At 38.2% G+C, this 22,920-nt stretch overlaps 1 protein-coding gene across 1 annotated transcript in view; it reads left to right on the top strand.

Moving 5' to 3' along the window:
• Window positions 1–1,593: 1,593 nt before the first annotated feature.
• Window positions 1,594–22,920, top strand: part of DCN (decorin) — a 40,067-nt gene continuing 18,740 nt past the window's right edge. The window contains exons 1-3 of the mRNA XM_009463923.2: window positions 1,594–1,772; window positions 5,828–6,060; window positions 22,670–22,782. Coding sequence (XP_009462198.1) covers window positions 5,856–6,060; window positions 22,670–22,782 — 318 coding nt within the window. The 5' untranslated portion in view covers window positions 1,594–1,772; window positions 5,828–5,855. The remainder of the gene's footprint in view (window positions 1,773–5,827; window positions 6,061–22,669; window positions 22,783–22,920) is intronic.

Genomic DNA, 22,920 nt, shown 5'->3' with positions numbered 1-22,920 from the left:
CTGTTCCTCATCAAAATCTTGCTTTGAAATGTTTTTAACACCAGATGCAGCTGGTGACCAAGGTTCAAATAACTGACATTACTAAGATGCAGCCAAGATTTCAGCAAGCCTCATGGCGACACTTCTGGACAAAGATAAGGCTTTGTTGTAGGCATGAAAGCTTGGAACACCACTGATCATGTGTAGAAAAATGTCACAACAAAAAATCATTAGCAGTCTTGAATCCAGTGGAGAGGCAGGGGAAAGAAATTAGCTCAAGGACTAGGTGTGAATAAATGATCAACTTTTAGAGTGAACTATATAAAGAAGCTGTAATGTAAGATGTCTGATTACACCTTTGTGCTACACTGACCAAAACTAGCAACCAATTATTCTACCATGTTTTCTTCCACCAAAGGAAAACAGTTATAAGAGCTGATTTAATGGTTCTTCTTGAAATTACATGAAGAGACTAGCTAAAATTTCAAGAGCTTATTGTGTTTCTAAAAATTCAGTCTTCTTTTAAACATCATTTCACATTTTACAGGCTTTAATTTCAGATTTGCACCTGGTCTTAGCCTAGGGGCAGAAATAAAAGGATACAAGTCAAAACACAGAGACACAAGCCAGTATTTAGATAGGACAGCTAACAGCACAGGGAAGCTACACATGTTCACAATGTGTTTGGATTACTAAATAAGTAGAAATTATTGTATTTACTCTCCTTTCAGTTTGCTAGAGTTTTAAAATTGTGCAGGAATAGAGAAACTGCATTTTAGCTTCCATTGATATTTGCATCAAAACAGAAATTACTAAAATAAAATACAAATCTGAACAATGAGTCAGATACATTTGTCCTTTCATGCTTTAAAAAAATCTCCACTGTCTTAAAAAAATCAAAAAACCCAAAAAACCCTCCCCCCCAAAAACAGTTAAAGCTAATTTCCCCTCTGCTTTGCTGTCCTGGTGAGAAAGCAGTAAAAAAAAGCAAAGTTTATATAAAGCAGTTCTAACCACAAATGTTAGAATCGTTCTACTAATGAAAACATGATTTTCATATATATCAAAAACATACTGTAGTTTGAAGAAATACATAAAAATTCTATTATTAGACAGGATAATAGTATATTACACTATATACTACTTGGTTTGACAATGATTATAGCATAAGCAAAGGCAGGTTGATATCTGTTTAAATAGCTTTACCTAAAGCTACCCCTTTTTTCTGATATTAATCTCCACTTTGACTAACTCCAAGATTAATTTTATATCATTTCCTTGAATTACAAATACTATAAACAAGAGGAACAGCCAAATATTTTTCTCAGTAATGAGTCAGAAAAAAATACATAGTTAAAACCAAGAAAACTTTCCTAAATATATGTTGTAGGGACATAAATAAGTAAGATGAATTACAGCTAAGCATCTGTCTTATAGTGTACAAGTAGTTTGGGATTCTAAACAGATGAAAAAGAAATAAAGCAAAGGAAAAAGAAAAAGGAGGAAAAGAAAGCAAAAGAGCTGATAAAGTTTCTGGCTACAATACAGGAGACATATCATTACCATATGATCTAATGTGGGTGTCAGCCTGGATTGTGTTCATTGAGAGAAACCTTATTTTTTAACTGTGCTATGGAATAGAAGCAGGAGGGTTTTCCACCAAGTGACAGTCACTGAGCTGAACTTACCCCCTCCTCCTTTCCACACCTGCAAAGCCTTTTGCCTGGGTTGAATATTTAGTTTAATTACATCTCAGCTTTGAGAGCTCCTGTTGCAAATCCCTGGATTAAAAGGTACGGTTTTCAGTAATTCTCCTGAACTATGCTGCACTAATAAAACTTCAGGCAAGTCTACGGCACGAACTAGTTGAATTTTAAGAGAAGCAAGGAAAAAATCCTACTAAATGTTTAGCAATGTTAAGTTTTGTATCCAGCACTTCTGTTTCTTGGGAACATAAGAATGCATTCTCAAGGACTGTGCAGATTTCTTACTGTTTATTTGACTGTTCTGTCTCTTGTTTTGCTTTGTATAAGCACTGCTATAGTCCTTTTTCCTTACTGTAAACTTTTGCAGCAGTATATTCTCTGTTTGCAATCCAGTGTTTAGAATCGGTGATGTAGTGAGTGTAAAAAATGCGTGAGTTCTTACATTTCTGTTTTAAACTGCATTCTGTGATTTCTCTTTCATTCGGATTTTTTCATATATATTCCAAACATTAATGAATACAGTTTCAATTTCAGAGGAAAAAATACGTAGCAGTTAGTTAAACGGGCTCAGTGTATGCTTTTGTAATGTTAGAAAGTGCTATGTTACAGTGTACAAACAACAGACTCACATTTAAAGAAGGTTCCTATGAATGAAATAGTAGAAAAGAAAATTCCTGGAGTTGAAACTCCTGTTAACAGAGTTTTAATCTCTTTAAAACTTCCAACTCCTATGTTTGCACATCTAGACTTTATTACACAAAATGGGTAAAACATATAATGTAGGAGATTTTTTTTTGAAACTGCACATATTGTTTAACTTGTCTTTTGTGGCATTTTGCAAGATTTCTGACAGTAGGTGAACTAATATTTAAAACTTAATATTAAGGTAAACTGACAAGAAGACCACCAATACAGTGGTGACGTGAACTGATGAAGCATATTTCCAGTGGTATTTTAAACTGAAATGTGGCCAAGTCTATGGTATAGTTTCCTCTGTTTGTGGAAAAGTCTTCCTCATTGTAAACACATAATTAAAGCAAATTTAAACAGTTATGTCCTGCAGACATAAATATTGTGTCACAGACCTTTAAAAATTCAGATTTTTTTCCCCTCTCTATTTTTTTTGTAAGTGAAATGTAAACATTTCTTACTTGGTCAGTTTTGTATGTATTTTTTTTCTCTAACTGTTTATGTTCATTTACACATGCAAACAATAGGAACAGATATGTGTGCCTGCAGTATGAATACATATACGAATAAAGATATTCAGACACATATTCATTTCTGTTTCCTGATTAATATGTAGCTTGTGTCTGCTATTTTCTCTGCTGTGTCCTCAGATTAGATCCTTGATATCCTTTGTTGTCCTACAGTTTTCCTTTATACACAGCTCTTACTGATTTTATTATAGTTTTGACAAAACAGGGACCAAAGGAAATGGCCTACTACAGGGTTTAACTGAGATAAGTGAAGTCATCAGTATTAATGTGAACAAGAAGTAAAGTGTGAAAACACTTCCAAAGTGCCTTTGCATTGTTTTGGGATTTTTTCTGAGGGGTAGTAATTTAACTCCAGGATAAGATCCTGATTGTGCATTCTTGGGATGGACGGTGCTTCAGCAGTGACCCTGGGGGGGAATACAAGCAGTTTTAAATATTTAAAAATATTTTAAAAATATATAAATAGGTAAAAAAGAGCTGGGGAAGCTCTTTAAAAAGCACTGACTGCCAGTGCCATGCCAGGGTTGGTGTGCAGCATTCCCAATGTTTATTAACGTTAATGTACATTCTGAAAAATAATTGTTACTGGGGTAATGTTTTATTGATCATTTTCACAAGGCAGCTTATTACGATGAATGGTGATGATTTAGCAAATTTGTCTTCCCGTTTCAGGCTATTGATAAATTGCATTGTTATTTTACAATAATTCATACATAATAATGATTATTTAAAAAATCTTGTTTTAGATTAAACTGTGGTATGAACTCACCACCATGTACTAACACCACTTTGCTGTGACATCCTTACTTGTCCGTGTGTATTCTGCATGCATCATGGGGGTGTTGCTGGGGAAGGGACACAGCCCCAGTGTTGGTGGGGGGCCAGGGCAGGAGTGAGCACAGGAGGATGGCCCACATGGGGACACAGCCTGCCCCTGCTTCATGGCCTGAGTTTGCACAGCACTGTTGGGCTGACAGGATATGCTAAAATGCTCCGACCCTCTAGTTGACATTGGGGTCTGCGAAACCCTTCAGTGCATGCAGTAGGTAATATGCCTGCTCCAGGAATAGAAAATACTTTCAGGTCCAACTAAGAAACCAGCTATGTCTGTTAAAGAGGCAACAGAAATGGTGTTTTACTCCATGTAAAGTCACTTTGAAGTCTTTGGGTCATCTGAAGATGTTAGATACCTGTCTTCCTGTTAGGTAGATGACAGAAATGTAAGCTATGATTTTAAAACACTAGCATATTTTATAAGGTAACCTTATCGTCCTCTCAAGACTGAGCCCTAAAGGTTTCTGCAGGATTGAACTATTGGCATCTGTAGGCAGAAATTCACAAAGAAAATTGAACCCAGGCACAATATAGACTGTATCTAATTCCAGGCCTGTGTTTTTTATTTACTTAGCTTTTTTTATACTAACCACTCCTGAGAGGCCTCGGTATACCACTCTCACCTAGCAGCATTTGCCCATGTTATTCATCTACCTGGTAGGTTCCATATGTCAATATAGAGAGGGAGACAGTCCTCCTCTGCCTCTCCCCCAGTTTTTTATCTTTCCATTAGTCAATATGGAGCTGAGAAATCCTATACCACGCCCCAAACTGTTAGATAACTTCTGCTAGAAAAAAAATTAATCCCAGCTAGTGCCCAGACAAGGCATTTTGGAAGTTATTGACTTGAAGAAGCAAGTGGACATTTTTGCTTTCATTACAAAGTGCAACATCTGTATTCAGGACTATGCCATCCATTTTAAGAAAAGGCTCCTAAATAAATTACAAATTTGCCTTTCTGTCACTTGGCAACTTGAAGGCAGGTTTCTTCATTTTTTTTTGTGGGTTGTTTCTAGACCCATGAAGGTTTTTTAAAAGATAAGCTTCCTTATATAGAATAAATAGTAAAAGAAAATAATTTTCAGGAAATTAGCTGATCTATACAGCCTTGATACAAAACCTGCAAACAGCTGTTTTGTAATTTCTCCTTAGCACACAACAACACAGGTAGCATAATGTACAGTGTGTTGAAATGCATTTAGGCCTAGGTCCTGAGAACATGTATTTAAGCAGTTTTCCTTGTTAATATCTATGGCAATACATACTTGTGTAAAGTTGCTCCTGAGCATGAAAGTCTGCAGAATGAGGCCCTAAAGTCCCATTAGAAAGTGTGCTGACAATACTACAAGCATCAATTCAAATGCTTATGCAGTGCAAAGCAGAGGATTTTCAGGGTGCATTGTTTATATCATAAAATCCCCTAGCCAAAAATTTGGAAAGAAAGCCAAGAATATCAAATATAACACAACATTGTATTCCATTTTATTGTGCTGTTTAAACTGGGAAAGAAGTATAGCTCATTTAAACAATTAAAGATCTTCCCCTTTCTCTCCACCCCGTCACTAGATCCTACTCTTTCTCAGTCAGTTTTACTAGGCTATAATTTAAAACACACAGCAAGCTGGCACTTTAAAAAATATTTCTCAAGACATGAAATACTGCATTACAGTGAGTTTGGGAACCTCAGGTTCGTCCCCAGGGGACAAACTCATTGCTATGAAACAAATGCTAATGAAATCAAATAGACTGTTACGTTGGCAGAAAACAGACACATGGAAAATGTGGCTTATTGTTTTGACTGTTTTGCATAACAAAGTTGACAGCGCTGCCTGTTCCTAATAAATATTACTCTAAATATGCAAACAGATGTGTTTACAGTTGCCTTTAAACTGCTCTGTAAACAAAAAGCCTATTGACAAGCAGTTACCAGACTCCTATCACATAACTGTCCTATTTTCACAATTCAGTTTTCATTTATTGAAAGGAACAGTTACGCAATTGGTGGATATACTGGACCTCCTTCAGCAGGAACTGTGCAGCTATGGGAAACTGCTACTTTTGTTGTAAATCTTCTGCTTTGATCCCTAGGTTCTGCCTGGAGTCGATGAACTAAGCCATGAGGCTGGCTCTTCTCTTTGTCCTACTGCTGCCAGCATGCTTGGCCAAGCCATTCCACCAGCAGGGCCTCTTTGACTTTATGCTGGAGGATGAAGGGTCGGCCGACATGCCTCCGACGGATGATCCTGTCATATCTGGATTTGGACCAGTGTGCCCCTTCCGCTGCCAGTGCCATCTTCGCGTGGTGCAGTGCTCTGACCTAGGTAAGCCCAAGAGTATCTTCATAGGGTATATACTTACATTCTAGCCACGGGTTGCAGCTGAGACAGTGAGGCTGGTACTCACTGCCACTCTGTAACTGGGTTTTTGTCAAAGAAAGAGCTACTCTTAACTAGAATGTACTATGTGAAGGAGGCCATAAAGCCCTGACAAGATGGACATTTGTTGTGACCACGAGCAATGTTTGATTTTTTAATGTATGTTTTGTGTATGTTCATTTCATTTGTTCTTTGAAAGACCACAGACTTCTGTTGCAGAGAAAATAACTTTGCAAGGCTATTCCTTCAAATGCATATTAAATAAATTCAGTGAGGTCCGATGTGGGGATGGAAACATTTTAAAAGGTTCTAAATTGCATGGTCTGAGCTCCAACACCCTTAATCATACTGTCTAGTACCTCAACATAGAAATCATCCTGTTTCCATTGGAATACATGAGTATGGAATAACCAAACCTGAATCATATATGCTGGAACCAGCTCTCTGGAGGAAAGAGCTTGGAAACACTCCAAAACAATGAACACATTTTGGAGTTCCTTATTAAATATCTTTCTTAGACACTGTTCAAGCTGAAACCATGAGAACCTTTTTCACAAACTCCCCTTACTCCCTCACGTACAAGGGCTTGTCTGCGCAGTCAGCCCAGCAGGATATGAAGCCATGCCTGCCATCACTGTATTTCACTTTCCCATGCAGAAATCTCAAGTGATGAAGTCAGCTTCACTGAGACTGCTCTTGGTTTAAGGCAGTATTATTCAGTCTACGTCAGTGTACAGTGCAGAAAATTAATTAAAGTTGGTTTTGCTCACAAGGAAATTAGGCAGTTTATTCAGTGGACAGACAAATAACTTCTCTTATGATTTTATAGAGTTTATTTTTTTAAAAAGTCTTCTTTCAGCTGCTTAAACATATAGGTGGGTGTTTCTATTTTCCTATGCTATAGCATTGGCTTTGATAGTTACTGTAAATCATGGCACAAATCCACCAGTTAGGACCCGGGTCTCATTGTGGTGGGTATCATATAATTACAGAAAGGAGGGGAAACATTATTTACATCCCTAGAAACTTCTGCGAATTTATTAAAGATAGCCACATAATTACGCAACAGATATGTTTGGCAAAGACCCAGTGAACAATGCAAGCGAAGTTGCACAAATGAGCACGGACTAAGCTAGCCATGCATTCATAAAGCTTTCACAGTACTGTCCCAGTTGAAAGATATTGTCTTTTTTTACCATTTAGGTGCCAGATAGTAGCAAACATGGTGGGAGGAGTGGGGAGGAGGTTACCCCACATGCCATGAAGGTCTTAGGTTTTATTGTTGTTACACTGGCTAATGCTGATGGAATTTAAATTATTTGGGGAACTTGTCCCCAGTCTGCTTCAATTCTGCAGAACATAAGGAGCTTTCACTTGGTAAAAAAGTAGAGATATTCACACAGGAACCCTTTGTTGCTGTACTTGCTCCCATATTCGTTCAGTTCTCCTTCACACACACATGGTTTCCAAAGGGTTGCACTACAGTCCACAGCCTACAGATGCTTCTGGGCTAATAGAGTCCCCTGTTGACAAGGAGACTCAGAAATAGAGCAGTTAAGGCCCTAGGTCTGTGTTTCTGAGATAATTTTGAGAGGGGTGATAAGGAAGAGATAAATTTTGAGCTTGGTTTAAATCCACATGCTGCAGATACTGCAATGAAAAGATTGTGCTTTTGAAGTGGCTTGGCTGATAACATCCAGCCTCTGGGCACGAAGGAAGAGAGATCTCCTTGGGCTTAAAATATGCAGCCCTGGAAAATAAATAATATTTCCCTGGCAGAGCTCAAGGAAGTAATAATCATTCAGAGTTCCCCAGCCTTGGCATTAAGTTTCATCCACCCTTGTCACATGTGGCTATGACAGCCCCTGATGGGTTGTGGCCCAAGTGGGAGGCTCACCAGGGCACAGGTCTGATGGCCGCCCCTGCAAGCAGGGACAGGACAGCTGTGTGTGCTGCCTGCTCACAGGCAAATCTGCCCTCCGCTCTCCTCTCTTCCAGACTTCAATCCTTTTCTGTGTGACTCAGACTCAGACAAGGTCAGATTTACCTACTGACTTGAGGAAAGCTGGGAGCTGGCCCCAAAAGCTAAAAATTTCATTGCAAACTGTGGATGTCCTGCCAGGACAACCTAGCGTGCTCCTGGGCTGTGGGATGAAGGGAACTTGGGGTGCAGCGATCAGGAAAGCAACGTGCACATGAGCCACGAAACCAGCAATGACATTTCCACCTCCCTGCTAACTACCACTCCTGGCCTGCCTCTCCCTTCGGCTCTGGGCGTTTCTGACCCAAACAAATTAGCTACCTCCCTCCCCCAAAATTATCAAATTTAGTCATCTAGTCCCATAGGCACTAATTGAAGAAAAACTGCAGGCAATAACAAGACTCCTCCCAGGGATATATTAAGAGCTTACTAAATTAAGTCCCACAAAGGAAAGTTGAAATTTGGATCAGGATCCTTTCTTCCATTCACTCTCTGGCGTGGAAGGAGGGCTCTTTGCAGTCATGAGCTCCTGGGTGAGAGGGGATGTCTGAGCAAGGCAGCTGGAGGACCCTAACGTGGGCTACTAATGGAGAGGTCTTCTCTTCCTCAGCATACTTCTTTTTGTGCCCAAAGGGGCATTTGCTGTTTGTAAACTCTTGCTTTGTAAGGAAAGCCAACTATCTGACACAGAGTTATGTGAATAAACCACAGGAGAACTATCCCATCCAGGGTCCAGAGATCAGGTTTGCCCCTTGTCTCATGAGCACTGAATGCGAATAATAATAATAAAAAAAAATCCAAATTCAATAAAAACAGTGAAAAAAATGGCCAGTGGTCCAATTACACTCTTGTCAGCTGAATTTTTGCATTCCTGTACTTTTAAGCTTCAGTCACATCTTCCTAAGCACATACCTCCAAATTAATTTATTTTGCCTCCACGCCAAGAGCTGAGTTAGCAGGAAGGAGAACTCCGTCTTCTCACACCCTGAAGAAGAATTCTGTCTGAGCTGCGGTTACTGACAGATCGAGAGCAGAGCCCCATGTGCCTACCGTATATGAGATGTATTACCTTTGTGCAACCGGCTCAAGGATCTCATCAAGGCAGGCCACCGTGGTATCTTTATAAAAGCACTGCCTTTTCTGAATCTGCCTCCTATTGCTAAAAGGGAATCACAGGTTCACTTTTTAATCATGCCTCAGTATAAGGCATTAGTATGCTATAGCCAGGCGTTCCATAGAAATCACGAACATCTTCCTTATTAGTACACACTACAGGTGGGGAGTAGCTGACATAGCTGGTCAGAGGCAGCTCTTCATGTTTTAAAATAATAAATACAGGGAAGATGTGCGGTCAGTTTGCCAGGCAAACATGCCTCGTAAAAGCCCTAGCAAGGATTAACTGTTCCGTTTAAAGTCTCATCCTCCCTAAGGGAGTCTCAAGAGAAGGTTCCTCCCAGAGTGCCCTGGTAGGCAGGAGGACACATGTGTGATTACTCAGCCCTGCAGCGGATGCAGAATGCTCCATAGGCGCATTAGGAGGTGGTGGTCAGAGCTTTATTTCACCTTCAGATAAGTCTGGCAGCCCCTTACGAAGTGAGCAGTGTCTGTGTTCTGCAGGATGCAATGAGATCGCCTTCCTTGGAGACTTCACAGGATGTAGGGGGGTCCCTCCAGCCCTCTTGCCGTGAACATCCATGGAGGTTTTGTGGTCTCCAAAAGGTGTGCAAGAGATGGATGTCAGTAATCAAAGTTCAAGCAGTATTACAGCTTAAATTGGAATTTTACTCACAGTTAAGAAATGCAGAGTTTTCCCAGCTGTAAAGAAGGGTATATCAAAGCTCAGCATGGATGTTGGAGTGTGTGTTTGAAAAGCACTTTGAGATCAGTGGGTGAAAAGCTCACAGATATGTAAAGCATTATTCCAGGGATCTGGTAACATGAGGCAGTTTATCTGAACACATACAGTGTCTAAACTGTATTAACTGATGGCTCTTCAACAACTGAACCATGGCAGCTTGAAAACAGCTGATTTATGTGTTGACAAAAGATGATTTATCTCATTGTATAAATTCTTCCAGAAACATCTGAACTCCCATTTTCTGATCATGACTCCATTTGGGAACCTCATCTCTCATTATAAAGGAAATTATCTCCTTTGGGATATACCTTGATTTTAACTTCTGTTGTCAACATAAAATCTTTTTAAAGAAAAACAATACGTACCTCATTGGTGATCAGTCTCAGTCATTTTATGAGTTCAAGAAAACAGATAGATAGGGTTACTTACTGTTGTGTACTTAGCTTTAGAATCCCTGCCATTATTTGAATGTTTACCAACCTTTCAAAAACATAATTTTTAAAGCTAAATGTTTAGCTCAAAATCCTACAAGTTTATAAAGATATAATAAGAAAAAGCGTGGATCCTTAAGTGGCTAGACATTAACAAATATAATTTTTAAATAAAAAAAGGTTATGTTAATTTACATTGTAATTGCTGAGCCTTTAGGACAAGTCATTCCATGTTTTATGCATTTTCTCCTTCTAACAATAAGGACTAGAGACTTATTCCTTTTATGCTTAATAGAAGCTGAGACTTTCATGAAATCCCTTGACTTCATGGAACTGGATCATTTAACAAAAATGTTATCAATAAAAATGGAACCATGAAATCTGGGAAATTATATTGTCACTCATACTGAGAGTAGCCTCTGCATCACAATACCATGGCCTTAAAACTGAAGACTAAATGCCTTTTTGGACAACATTCTTTAGCCAAACATAACTTATACTGTCATCAGACACAAGTCATTGGGCTTTCCACATGCTAACTGGATGAATTGTAATATTGTTACATGCTGGAGATCAGACTGGAGGATCTATATGAAGTATTACAGGTATTATCTGTAATATAGCAGGATCTCAGGTGATGTTAGCTATCTGAGAGTCATCTGGGCTCCTTTCAGAGTCATAGGGAGAGTTAGGCAGCTGCCCCACTGGGCAGTTCATCCTATCTAAGGTGGATGCCAGTGACAGAAAGGATACACTCTTGGAGAATTAAATTGCCAACACAGGGCTTCAATGACCACTCAAGGCTATGCAACTTACTTTCAGATTAATGAAATTATGTGTGATAAAATGAAAGCATGGAAAAAATAAACTTGGGTTACCAGCATTATTTTGTAATAAATTTACCATGGATTCTTAAAATTTTTGTATATATTCTGCTTAGATACAATTTTTTGGGATGCCTTGGAAGTTAAAGAAAGCATGAATTAAAGCCCTGTACTCAGTACATCCTGAAAAATAATTAAGTCAAGAACCCCATAATTAGAAAACACTCTTGAAAAGTTGTCAAGAAAAAAAAATATATATCGACCTGGATGTAGGCTGCTTTATATTAACAAAAAGTCATTAGCTTTTGCCAGTGTAATGCTAAAAGACAGGCCTTGTTGCATCTCAACCTGAATTGCTGATGTTCCAGTTGATAAACATGATTCTAGGTGAAAATTAATCCACTCTAAATACATCCCTTCTTTATTAGCTGCTTACTCCAAGGTAACAGTTACCAACTCTGTGTGTTTTCTTTTTTTTTTTTTTTTTTAGATTTGTTTGCTTGCTTCAGACTAGGAAATGCCATTTAAGAAAGCCTAGTGGCAGGAATGGAAATCCTGACTGCCAAGTCCAAATGATACAAGAAGTGACTGTTTTCTGGTTTGCACTGTGACAAGGGTTCATTTCTAAAATTTCGCAAGGCACAAATAAATAGCTAATAGATAGCTAGTAAAATGTGAGTCAATTATTATAAGTCATAGCAGGTGATTACAGTGCTTAAAGCATACTAAATAATCACTGCTGACACCTACTAGTGCTATGGATATCTATAGTATGTGTATTATGTCCTTAACACCTTTATAGTGTGTATTACTTCGTAAGACATATAACTATTTGGAAACTATCTGTGTTTTCACAACATAAAGCCTGTGCTATTCAACTGTGAAAGGTTCCCAGCCAAGTCATAGGAGGAGCTAAATAGTCCAAAGGCTCCTTCTCATTATCCACTGAGAACCCACTGCCAACAGGGAGGAGACCTAGGAATTTGGGTCCTATGTGAAGCCACCAATGATAACAGCAAGGAACTGCTAATACTAGCCTCCAGCTATTCAGGAGAACTGTGCTCACAGAATCCAGTTACCATGGTATTTAGAAAAGATTCTAGTTTTAAGCAGATTTTCAAAACACCTCTCTCTAACCCAGATCTGAGAGTGTCTCCTCCTTATCAACTTTGGACTCACTGGTCTGTATTTTGCTTTACCTATGTCCTGGATCTGTCATGTGACTAAAAGGAAGTGGGCCAAAAAAAGATAATCAGGTTGGTTACAGAAAAAAAGAGTGTTTTTCTGAATATAATTTTATCTTTTCCTAAGGTTCAAATCTAAGAATATATCTTTCAAAATACATGGCAATTTTAAAAACTTATTTCTCCCGCTTTACACGCCTGCCCTGACAAACAATATCGACAAATGCTGGAATTCTAGGTCTTTTCAGTTGTATCATATTTAAGGGCTTATTCAGACAGAGCATTATTGTCCTTTACATTATGAAAGCAAAGTAGATAGATGGGAGTAGAACTTGCTCATTGGCTTCTCTGCAAGGAAAGAGATGGAAACAATGAACACAAACACAAAGGGACCTTAAGACCAAGGACTATGCCTGCACAGGTTTTTTTTGAGGGGTGGGTGTTTGAGTTGTAGTTTTCAACTTATGGGACCAATTATGGGACTTGAACGGCTCTGTACAAATGACCCTGTTGTTAGCAGGGTTACACTTACTATATAGGCAACTGTACTGCAAACTTTTTAGGCAGTCAATAGGGAATGAAAAAGGTGAAAAGCAGTACTTAAAGAATTTGTGTGCTCTCTGCATGTATGCTCTTAAGTGAGAGGGCACCCAGGAGAGCATCCCATACCAGCTTTGTTTGTGTTTCCTGGGATCTATTTGGAGTGCTTTGAGTTGCTACAAAAATCTGTTAAGGAGAGGATGCTTGCAGTTTTAATTTCAATAAGAAAAGGAATGCAGTAAATACTCATATTTTAAAAAGCAGTGAAAACAAGAAACCTTTTCTGCCCACCTAATTTCATGGCAACCTTAGGGATTTAATGGCAAAACAGTAAATGAACAGATTATTTACAGAAATGCTATAGCATTTAAAACATGTGCAGGTGTAACCTTATCACTCTCTATAACTACCTGAAAGGAGGTTGTAGTGAGGTGAGGGTCGGTCTCTTCTCCAATAGTAACGAGCGATAGGACTAGAGGAAACGGCCTCAAGTTGCACCAGGAAAGGTTTAGGTTGGATATTAGGAAAAACTTCTTCACTGAAAGGGTAGTCAGGCACTGGAACAGGCTGCCCAGGGAAGTGGTGTAGTCCCCATCCCTGGAGGTATTTAAAAGATGGGTAGATGTGGTGCTTAGGGACAAGGTTTAGTGGTGGAATTGGCAGTGCTAGGTTAACGGTTGCACTTGATGATCTTAAAGGTCTTTTCCAACCTAAACGATTCTATGTAAATGGGGCTACAGTCTGGTTCTGTAATACATCACCAGCACAATAGAAATGTGCAATAGGTCATCTCAGAACCAGTTTCTGCCTGCACCTCCTGCACCACCTAAAATGTGAAAGCCTAGGATGACAGTTTCTATGCTGGAGTGCATGTTTTCCCTTCTACTGCTCCAGTGTGGGCCTCAGAAACTAAACAGGGTCTCAATGAATTCATATTTTAAGGTGACATTGAAGAAGAGTGTTTGTAGTCGTGCAATAACCAAACTCTTTGCTGAATATCTCTACCTAAGAGATGTAGGAGCAAAGGCACAAGTGAGTTAGCCAAACAGGTCTAAAAAGCTATGTTATCATTCAGCTCTGATGCCATTTCTTTGCGTAAGTTCAATTAGGTCTTCAGCTTTGATTTCCACACATTCAAACTGGGAAGATTGTACTGATCCTTTACCATTAGGAAGTAAGAATGGGAAAGGTGAGGTGAACAGTGCTAATAAACTTTGTATAGCAGCAGCAGCCCAGAAAAGAAAAAGAAAAGAAGAGATAGTATGAACATGAAAGGAAAATCTTGCTTTTTCAAGGGAAGCTATAACAGAAATGATTAAAAAAGGAGATGTATAGAAAGTTTCAGGAAAGGAAAAAGGAAGAAGGAACTTATAAGTATTGAATGAAAATCTTACTGTTTTCAGGATTAGGAGGTGAAATTTATTTTCTCTCCTTTATTCTTTCATTCTGTGGTGGAGAGTTTACATCCTACTGGGCTGGAGATGACTGTTTCGGTGATAGCTGACCTGGGGAAGGTCTATCACTAAGTGACTAACAAAATAAATAAGTAACAAAGCAAAAAATGTAAGAGTTACAAGGATATATACAACATCATCTAGTAGAAAGAAGGAACTAGCAGGTCTGTAGACTCCCCCATTCAGTCAGGAAATTCTCTCTCATCGTTTATTTAAATGTTATTCACTATGTCCAGACATAGTCACAGCAGCTCCTTCCATTGTTTGCTTGCATGAAAGTAGGTTGAAAACAATCCTACAACATTCATGAGAAATGTCCATGTTATGTTTAGAAGTACCGGAAATAACCGGGAACATATCTCTGCCCTCAGGTCATAATAAAACTAGGGCTGTGCAATGACCATGTGGTCAGAACAGGAAGGGCTAAGTTTACTTGAAACCAGAGAAGATCTCCCCCAAATGACTCTTTACGGTTGCTAAATTATGTTAGTGCTAATTCTGGCAAATCCCAAAGTAAAGATGGACGGAGCTATCCTTAAATTGTCATCTCTTGCCTGCTGCTTAAACTGTGAACTAGGTAAACAGCAAATTATATTACTCCAAAGGATCATTCAAAATGTAATTTGTTAGATAATGCTCACTTTTCTGAGTCACTGAAATGCTCTCTTCTGACTACTGTAAAATACTCGTAAGAAATAAATATTTCACCTTAATGCATGAGTACTCATAGATAGTACACCTGCATTGCATCCACTTTGACTACAGCCATTATGCACATGGTGCTGGCAGATTGCATGAATCACATAAGACAGTTGCTGTTCTCTGATGGGATGTTTTATGTCTGTAACCATGACAGTGGGAAATGTAAAGCTGGCAATTCAATGAGTTCAGAAAATTCATAATATTTGATTTTTTTTTTTACTTAATGTCTTAATCCCTGAAGTCTCATGATTATTTCAGAATATTTTTCTGCCTTTCTAAAATGCTTCAGTGCTTCTTGAGAAGGCATACACCTTCCAGACCTTTGAAATTAAAAGTCAGTTAGAAAGAACACAGAAATAGAAGTTGCTTCATTTTTAGTTTCAAGAATATAACATTACTCTTAGGTATTAACTTTTGGAGCCAGGAGGCTGAATCTCTCTGTACCAAAAATGTGACTAGCACTGAAAAATAATTCATAACATCTGTAGCTTGCAATATCCATTATACTTTGAAATCTGTGTTCACTACACAGAGTGGGTGGAAATGGAAAAGAACAGTTAAAGCAATGAATTCATTTTTAAATCTTTGCTAGGGCCTTTATAATTATTAGTACTATCATAATGGGGAATTTTGAATTTTATCATAATGTGTGAATTTTTTTCTGTTTTTCCACATTCCTCACTCTGTTCTGGGAAGCAATGCTGTAAACGTTTGGAAAAAAAACCCAGTGTAGTAACATATCAGTAGGTCTACCTTTGTGAGAGGCCACCTCAGCAGGGGATGGAGTTTGTTTTCTTGTTCTTTCCTATGGGAAGGGTCAGAGGTATACAAAAATAATAATTAGTGATAACAACAAGTCCAAAATGGATCTTAATGGAAGATGAGTCTTATAGACTGAAGAGCAGAAAAAATGTCTGAAAAATGGTTGTGAGTCACTTTTAAGAAGATGTATTTTAAGACTCGTGCATTCCAATGGACACCATTTTTTTATATCTCTTAGAAAAAAACTGTTACTGCTGATTCCATAGCAAGCGAGGGGAAGGTGAAGAACAAGCTTTTACTTTGAAAGTGAGAGAGAGAAGGAGGCTGTGGATACTCCTCTGTAGAGAAAGACAATTGTTTCTTATTTTATGGATGGTAGGATGCAAATAATGAAATTACTCCTATTTGCAAATCCCACACAATAGAGGACAAATTTCCAGTAAAATAGCACATAGCCTGGGAAAGCATCAGTGAACTTTTCTAAGTCAAAGCATTCAAAGCTGTGTTAAGCCCCTTGCCATTCTTGCAGAAAGCAGTCTTTGAGTCCTGTTATTTTCCGTGACTAAGCATCCTGACCCCATAAGCTTGCCATTCGCCTCATTCACCCCGGAGTCCACTCAGGGCATTACTAAGGACATTCACCCCCGAGAGGGTTGCTGCCTGTCAGTGGGATGTGGCAGAGCTGGGCTTGGAGCAAGGGAGAACACACAGCAGCGTGCACAGGCAGCACAGGCAGCTGCTGGAGAGGCTGCCTCCGCCGGGAGAACAGCCGCTGATGATCACGGTTGGGAATTACATGTAGCTCAGCCCAAATTCCTCAGCTGGCAGCAGCTGTTTGTGAAAAGTCTTGAAAAGAGCCCCATTTTATGGCCCCTGTGATAATAATCGTGAGTGTTGCAATGTAATAACACATGTATCTGAGCTACAGTGTTCAGATGTCTCTCTGCCTTTTGGCCCCTTCTCTCCAGCTGGGGAAGGGAAGGTTTATCCAAACGAATAAGCCTCATCCCTGCTTGTTGTAAAATGGATAGGGGGAGGAAAAAAAACCCAAAATACCCGAAACAAACAAACAAAAAAATCAAACCACAAGCTCTGTTGCATTGTTAAAGTTGTTTATAATTGGCACTGGCACTGTTCACATATTTGTTATTTTGACTATGTGGTCTCAATGTTGCAAGGACGCAATTCTCAGGGAAGTGTCCTCATCTCTGGGCTACAGACTCAGACTCCCATTTGTTTAGTCTCCCTCACTGGCCCCATAAATCTTGCATTCCTTTTCTGCATAGTCGTATGGCTTCAGCAGAAATGTGGCTCCATGCCAAGCTGCAAACTAACTTGTGGCTCTCACTTCTGAGAAACTGGAGCAGTGGACTGAAATCCCTTCATAGCGAGGATGGTTCAAAAGCCACCCTTCTTTTGTGGATTAAACAATTCCATGGCCACTTGATCACATCTCCTGTAGCTGAGCAGGTTATTCCCTCAGCTGCAAAAGTAACAAAGCCTGTCTTGTATACCAAAACCCGTAACCTCCCTTAGTCCTCACACTATTCCCAAATCCTTGCTACATCTCCTACACCTGTTTGGCTGGCTAAATGGCAGCATATGCTAGTTCGGCTGGTGCAGTGCTACACAGGAGATGGCTAGTCACTGATTACTGCTCTCTCAGGGTCTGGATAAGGGCTGAATTATACCAACCTTGGTTCTTCTCTCCCTAATATCTGGTCTCATAAAAACTGCAGACCCATCAGACTTCTGTCCTCTCCAGGAGATGAGGCAATCACAGCCAAACAGCCAGAGACTGTAATTTGCTTAAGAAATTATGAGAAAAACGATACCCCACATAGATAGGATCCCACAGAGACAAGCCTGATTTCTGCTAAGTTACCTTATTCTCCATCCTCCCACTAAGGAGGGATTCCTGGTCCTATTAACCTCTCCCCACCAAACATCTTCTAGGTGACTGTAGATGAGCCTTTCAGTGCTTCCAAAAGTGAGCATGGGCACTTGTTTTCTGCATGAAAGAAATCTGTCAATGATCCAGCTCAGCTGGATTTTGATGAATACATTTTGATTGTGTTTTTTATTCCAAAAATCTGTGGTGTAGCAACTAGTGTAAGAAAAAGTTAGGAAAAATTCTGCCAGGGATAATAAAAGTTCAGCTGATCCTGTCTAAAAAAAGGAAATATTTCAAGCTTACTTACACACTTTCCCCCCCCCTTTTGTAGTTCTATGGCATATTCAGTTCTTTATGTGTTTTCATATGCATTCATTTTTACACACATACGTGTACACTGGTGGGAATAGTTGAGTGGTACAGGTTGATAATGTAGAACAGAAGAAAATTTCTTATAGAACTCTGCAGAGACTAATACAGATCTGGTGTGTGCTGCAGGAACTGATGGCTGTTCAGCTTCTATAAGGAAGTCATGAATTCTCCCAAAAAAATATTTTAGTGCAAATAGTCTTTATGACTAAGAATACATGAACTGGTTTATTAAATCCCTTATATTTTCAGAATCTTTAGGCTCTTAATTTCAGTGTAAGCAAGGATTTTGGAAGGGTGGAGCTATACCATTTCTACTAATTTGTGAATAAGTAGAATTTTTTAAAATGTATTTACCAACTTAAATAATAACTGACTTAGTTTTATTCAACCAAAATAAATAACGACATGTGTATTTTCATTTTAACATACAGTGGGAAAGACAGAAGAATCTAAATCTTTAATCAGTTATAAGTTAATCTTAGGAACCAGAGGCCTGAAACACTTCCAGGGAACTGAATACCAAACTGTGTAGCACTGATTATTCACATAAAAAACAGACTGCTATGAGAGATTTTCTTATGGCTTTTTAAGAAGCAAGCTTTAATGTATAAAAAATCACAGCCAAGAGCTGGAATACTTCTGTAAACTGCTCTTAAAATGATTGAGAGGTGACTCAATTGACATTTTCCAACATCAGTTCCCCTTTCAGTTGGTATTACATAAATTTCACTGGAAGGCATTTGTAGGTGGACATGTCATTCTGTACAACATGGCTTCAGAATTATATGGCATCACTTGAGTTTCTCAGAAATCAGTAGTAAGGGCAGTCCACAGTTCCGCTCTGAACTTCTCAGTCTCCCAGCCAGAGGAATCAAAAAATTCTCCTGGGAAATAGTAATTCTACCCCAGGAGCCAAAAGCCATTTCAGCTTCTAGTGGGATTACAATTTTCTCTATTTAGTTCAAATTCTGACATGCTCCTCCTACATGTATCTATCTGGAGATACATCTACCTATACAGAGACCTGGACCTGCAAGCTGAAGCACAGCTCTTGAAGGCAATGTAGATGTGAGAAGTGGTGGAACACTTGGATCCAGTCCACACCTCAAACACAGTTTAGTCCTGAATTATTTAGCTGCTGATTTTACAAGGCAGTGTCCAGATCCACTCATTTATAAACTCTTCCTCCACTGGAGAGCTCCAGTTGATGTAGCTTTCCGTTGGAGGATGTACTAAACTGCTTAATGATAACGCAATGTCTCTCCAGCAGCCAGGGTGCATCCTGTGCTCCTCTATGCTTTGCTATTCAAAACTCAGACAAGTCAAGAAAAAAGTCAAATATAATTTCTATAGCTGTTTTCTGAAACATTTTTAAAAACAGCTTCAGGAAATGCCTAATAGAATATACATGAGATAGGTAATAAAACAAGTTTAACACTTTATGGGATGGCAATTAAATTCTTTGCATGCAAAGTTATTGTATTGCTAGTTATTGCTAGTTATTGCTAGTTATTGTATTGTACATCCTTCTAGTTTCTAGTACAAGATAGGACGCTTTTATAGATCACCTTTCACAAATGGATAGCTGATTATTAAATTTGTCTTATTGTTATAATATGAAACATCTAAAGTTTAACTTTACTGCTCTGGGAAATTTTGAGTTCTACCTTATTCAGGGATAGCACTTGAGCTTTTAGAAGCTGACATGTGAAGCTTGAAATGTACAGTTGGAAATATAGTTTGAAGTTTAGTCTCTGGCAAATTATTCCTTCAGTGGCAATCCAAGTGTTCTTACAAAGTATGTTCCAAGGGCATCACATAAAGAACAGTTGTATAGCTCTCATGTGCCCTAGTTTCTGCCATAAGCACTTATTTACAGATACCAGTCTGCCAATATAAATGTATAGACAACGAGAACATAGTAATATTACTTTGAATACAAATAATTAAAGCTTTTTTTATTATTTATATGTGAAAAATGCTATAAAAGTTGTTAGACTGTAAAAACCTCTTATAACAGAATTATGATCTTGAAAAAGTAGTGCTTTTTGGGAAAGAATTTTTAGTGCTGACATCATTCCTGTCCACTGAGGACAGAAACTGTCCAAAGACAACCAACATACAAATTATATGGTATCACATTTTTATATATTTGGAACTCTAGTCCTACACTTCTGAAAGTAATGAGGGTTTTGCAATTGCCTTCAGTAAAAATGAAGTCCACGACTGAATGAGGAAAGGTTATGTTAGTAATATGAAGAATCTTAATCTGTATCATATAATCATGCACTGAATATCAGTAAGGTAAACAGGATGAGATGTGAGCTTTGGCTCTTGTCATTTTATGTACGGTAGAAGTTTTTACTACTTCATCCCAGGCTGGATGATTGTGCTTTTTAAAACTTTTGGATGGTGGTGTGATTAAAACTCAGCCAGGTTAATCTATATTGTACTCAGTTTTAATAAATATCAGATCCAAATATTTTAATAATTTTTTAGCTAATATTAAAGAACTTATGGGTGGGAAAATAAATTTGAAAGTGGCTAGGATGTTTTTTAAATTCAGAAACCAAAATTTTGTAATGGTAGGACAACAAAATATGTTCTACACAGACTAATATTATCAATTAAAAAATAAGATTAAAAGAAGCAAACACTTTTCAAAAGTTTATGTCTTCTGCACCCATATATGGATAACCAAAAGAGCAATCTTGTTTCCAGAATTTGCTAAACACTGAACAGCAGTAACAGACACCAGTGGGATCTGTGAGATGCTCAACAGTTGGAGGATTCAGACCAGGCACCCAAAGATGAACTGGAGGCCTCATCTGCATGCAGATATTTTTAAGAATATGGCCAAATCTATAATGAATTCTTAGCGTGTCACTAATTGTAGTAAAAAGCTCCAGTACGCATCACTGTGGCCTCTCTAGACTTTATGGTAAAGTTTTATAGTAGTAACTACAGAATAGTGCTCTTTATGTAGGTTAAAAAGATTAAATATAGTACCAAACATATACTTCTTTTCGTGGTTTGCCATAATCCTTCCAAATAAGACCCAACCATTTTTTTTACTCTACATATATATATATATTCTAAAAGGGAATGAAAGCGAAAGGGTTTTGCTTAACATTGGATTTTGACAGAGAAACCTATATTCCAGGTGTGAAAACACTTATGTTTGTGATGAACATTAAACATCACAGAATCACAGAATTGTTGAGTTTGGAGGTCACCTCTTGAGATTGCCTAGTCCAACCCCCTGCTAAAGCAAGGTCAGCTAGATCAGGTTGCTTAGGGCTGTGTCCCGTCAACTTTTAACTATCTCCAAGGATGGAGACTCCACAACCTTTGTGGGCAAAGCATATCTTATCTCTGGGCAAGCATATCTCACTGTGTTTGCAATGCCATGCTTGAGATTAAAATATATAGGTTTAAAAAGATAATATATATAGGTATATATACACCTGAGAACAATATCATGCAGTCCACAATCATACTGGGGAGACACTGGCAATAATTGCAGAGAGATCTTTCCCAGGAGACTTCAAATATAGCTTCATAAATATTTGTTAAAAATTTTACTTGTAAAAAGACTATTCTATCCAGAGAAGTCCACTTCTGTTATATGCCCATATAGAGACGTTATTAGTGTCTATAAATTTTTCCTACCAACCATTCATTTAGCATTTCACATTCTGTTAAAAAAAAAAAAAAAAAGACTAGTTAGGAAAGAACATTTTAATTTTGTGGTAAATCAGAATGACTATAAAAGATTTGCTCTATTCCAAGTCACAGTATGAAAGGAAAGCTGGGTAAAGCAAGTGTTATTTAACACTAAATAATTTCATTTCCATGACTTCATCGGACTTACATATCAGCTATTCAGAAAATAGTCCCAAAGAGAGTCTTTAATTTAAACTGTCTGATGTTCTTTTGGCAGTTGTAATGAAACCAAGAGATTTGTTCTCCAGAAAACTTGGACATAGTTTCAGATGAAAGAAAAGGGGGGAGGTGGACTGTTTTTTTTTTTTAAGGTGGACTTTAGTGCAAGTTACTCAGTTACTGTCAAACAAACAGTCTTTTTTCTGGAAATGATTATAATTAACTATCGTACTTCTTTCAAAAAAAGCCTACTACCTTTTAAATAGCAGGAAATGTTCTCTGTCCACAAAAGCTAACACACAGTGAAATTAATAAATACCATACCTCTTTCTGAAAGCAATTTTTATTCACACAATTAAGTGGAATTAAACGTGTTAGAAATAATTTTCCCAAACTAAATCCTTTGCGTCAAGCTATAACTTAGATATATTCTCAGAAAAGGGCATAATGGAAATGTGAATAAATAAATTTTCATTTGACATAGCCAAATAAAACTCTCTTTGACTGGCTGGAGACAGAAATATTTTCAGATAAGTCTTCATAAGCTTCTTCAGGAAATGAGTTCTAGAAATGGTGTTTACTGAAAGGTAAACGCTGCAAAGAAAAGTACTGACCCCTATTTAAAGTTTCTTTAAAAGTCAATTGTTTATTCTTTTCACTGTCCCAAGGTCTGGAAAAAGTGCCAAGAGACCTTCCTCCTGATACAACTCTGCTGGACTTACAGAACAACAAAATCACTGAAATTAAAGAAGGAGATTTCAAGAACTTGAAGAATCTTCATGTAAGTGTATAAATGAACTAGCATTTGCCAAAAAATGGGGAGAAAGTGTGGGTTTGGCCTGGTACTCATTTTTTGAAGGAAAACTGATGAAATACTCTGTGATCTTCCTCCACCAGTCCAGCCTCTTTATTTCCTTTC

This window comes from Nipponia nippon, unplaced genomic scaffold, assembly GCF_047370975.1.
Source record: "Nipponia nippon isolate SJK-2023a ecotype South Korea unplaced genomic scaffold, ASM4737097v1 scaffold_3, whole genome shotgun sequence".
NCBI lineage: Eukaryota > Metazoa > Chordata > Aves > Pelecaniformes > Threskiornithidae > Nipponia > Nipponia nippon.
The sequence above is the reverse complement of the archived record's forward strand: the minus strand, read 5'-3'. Positions and strand labels throughout refer to the sequence as shown.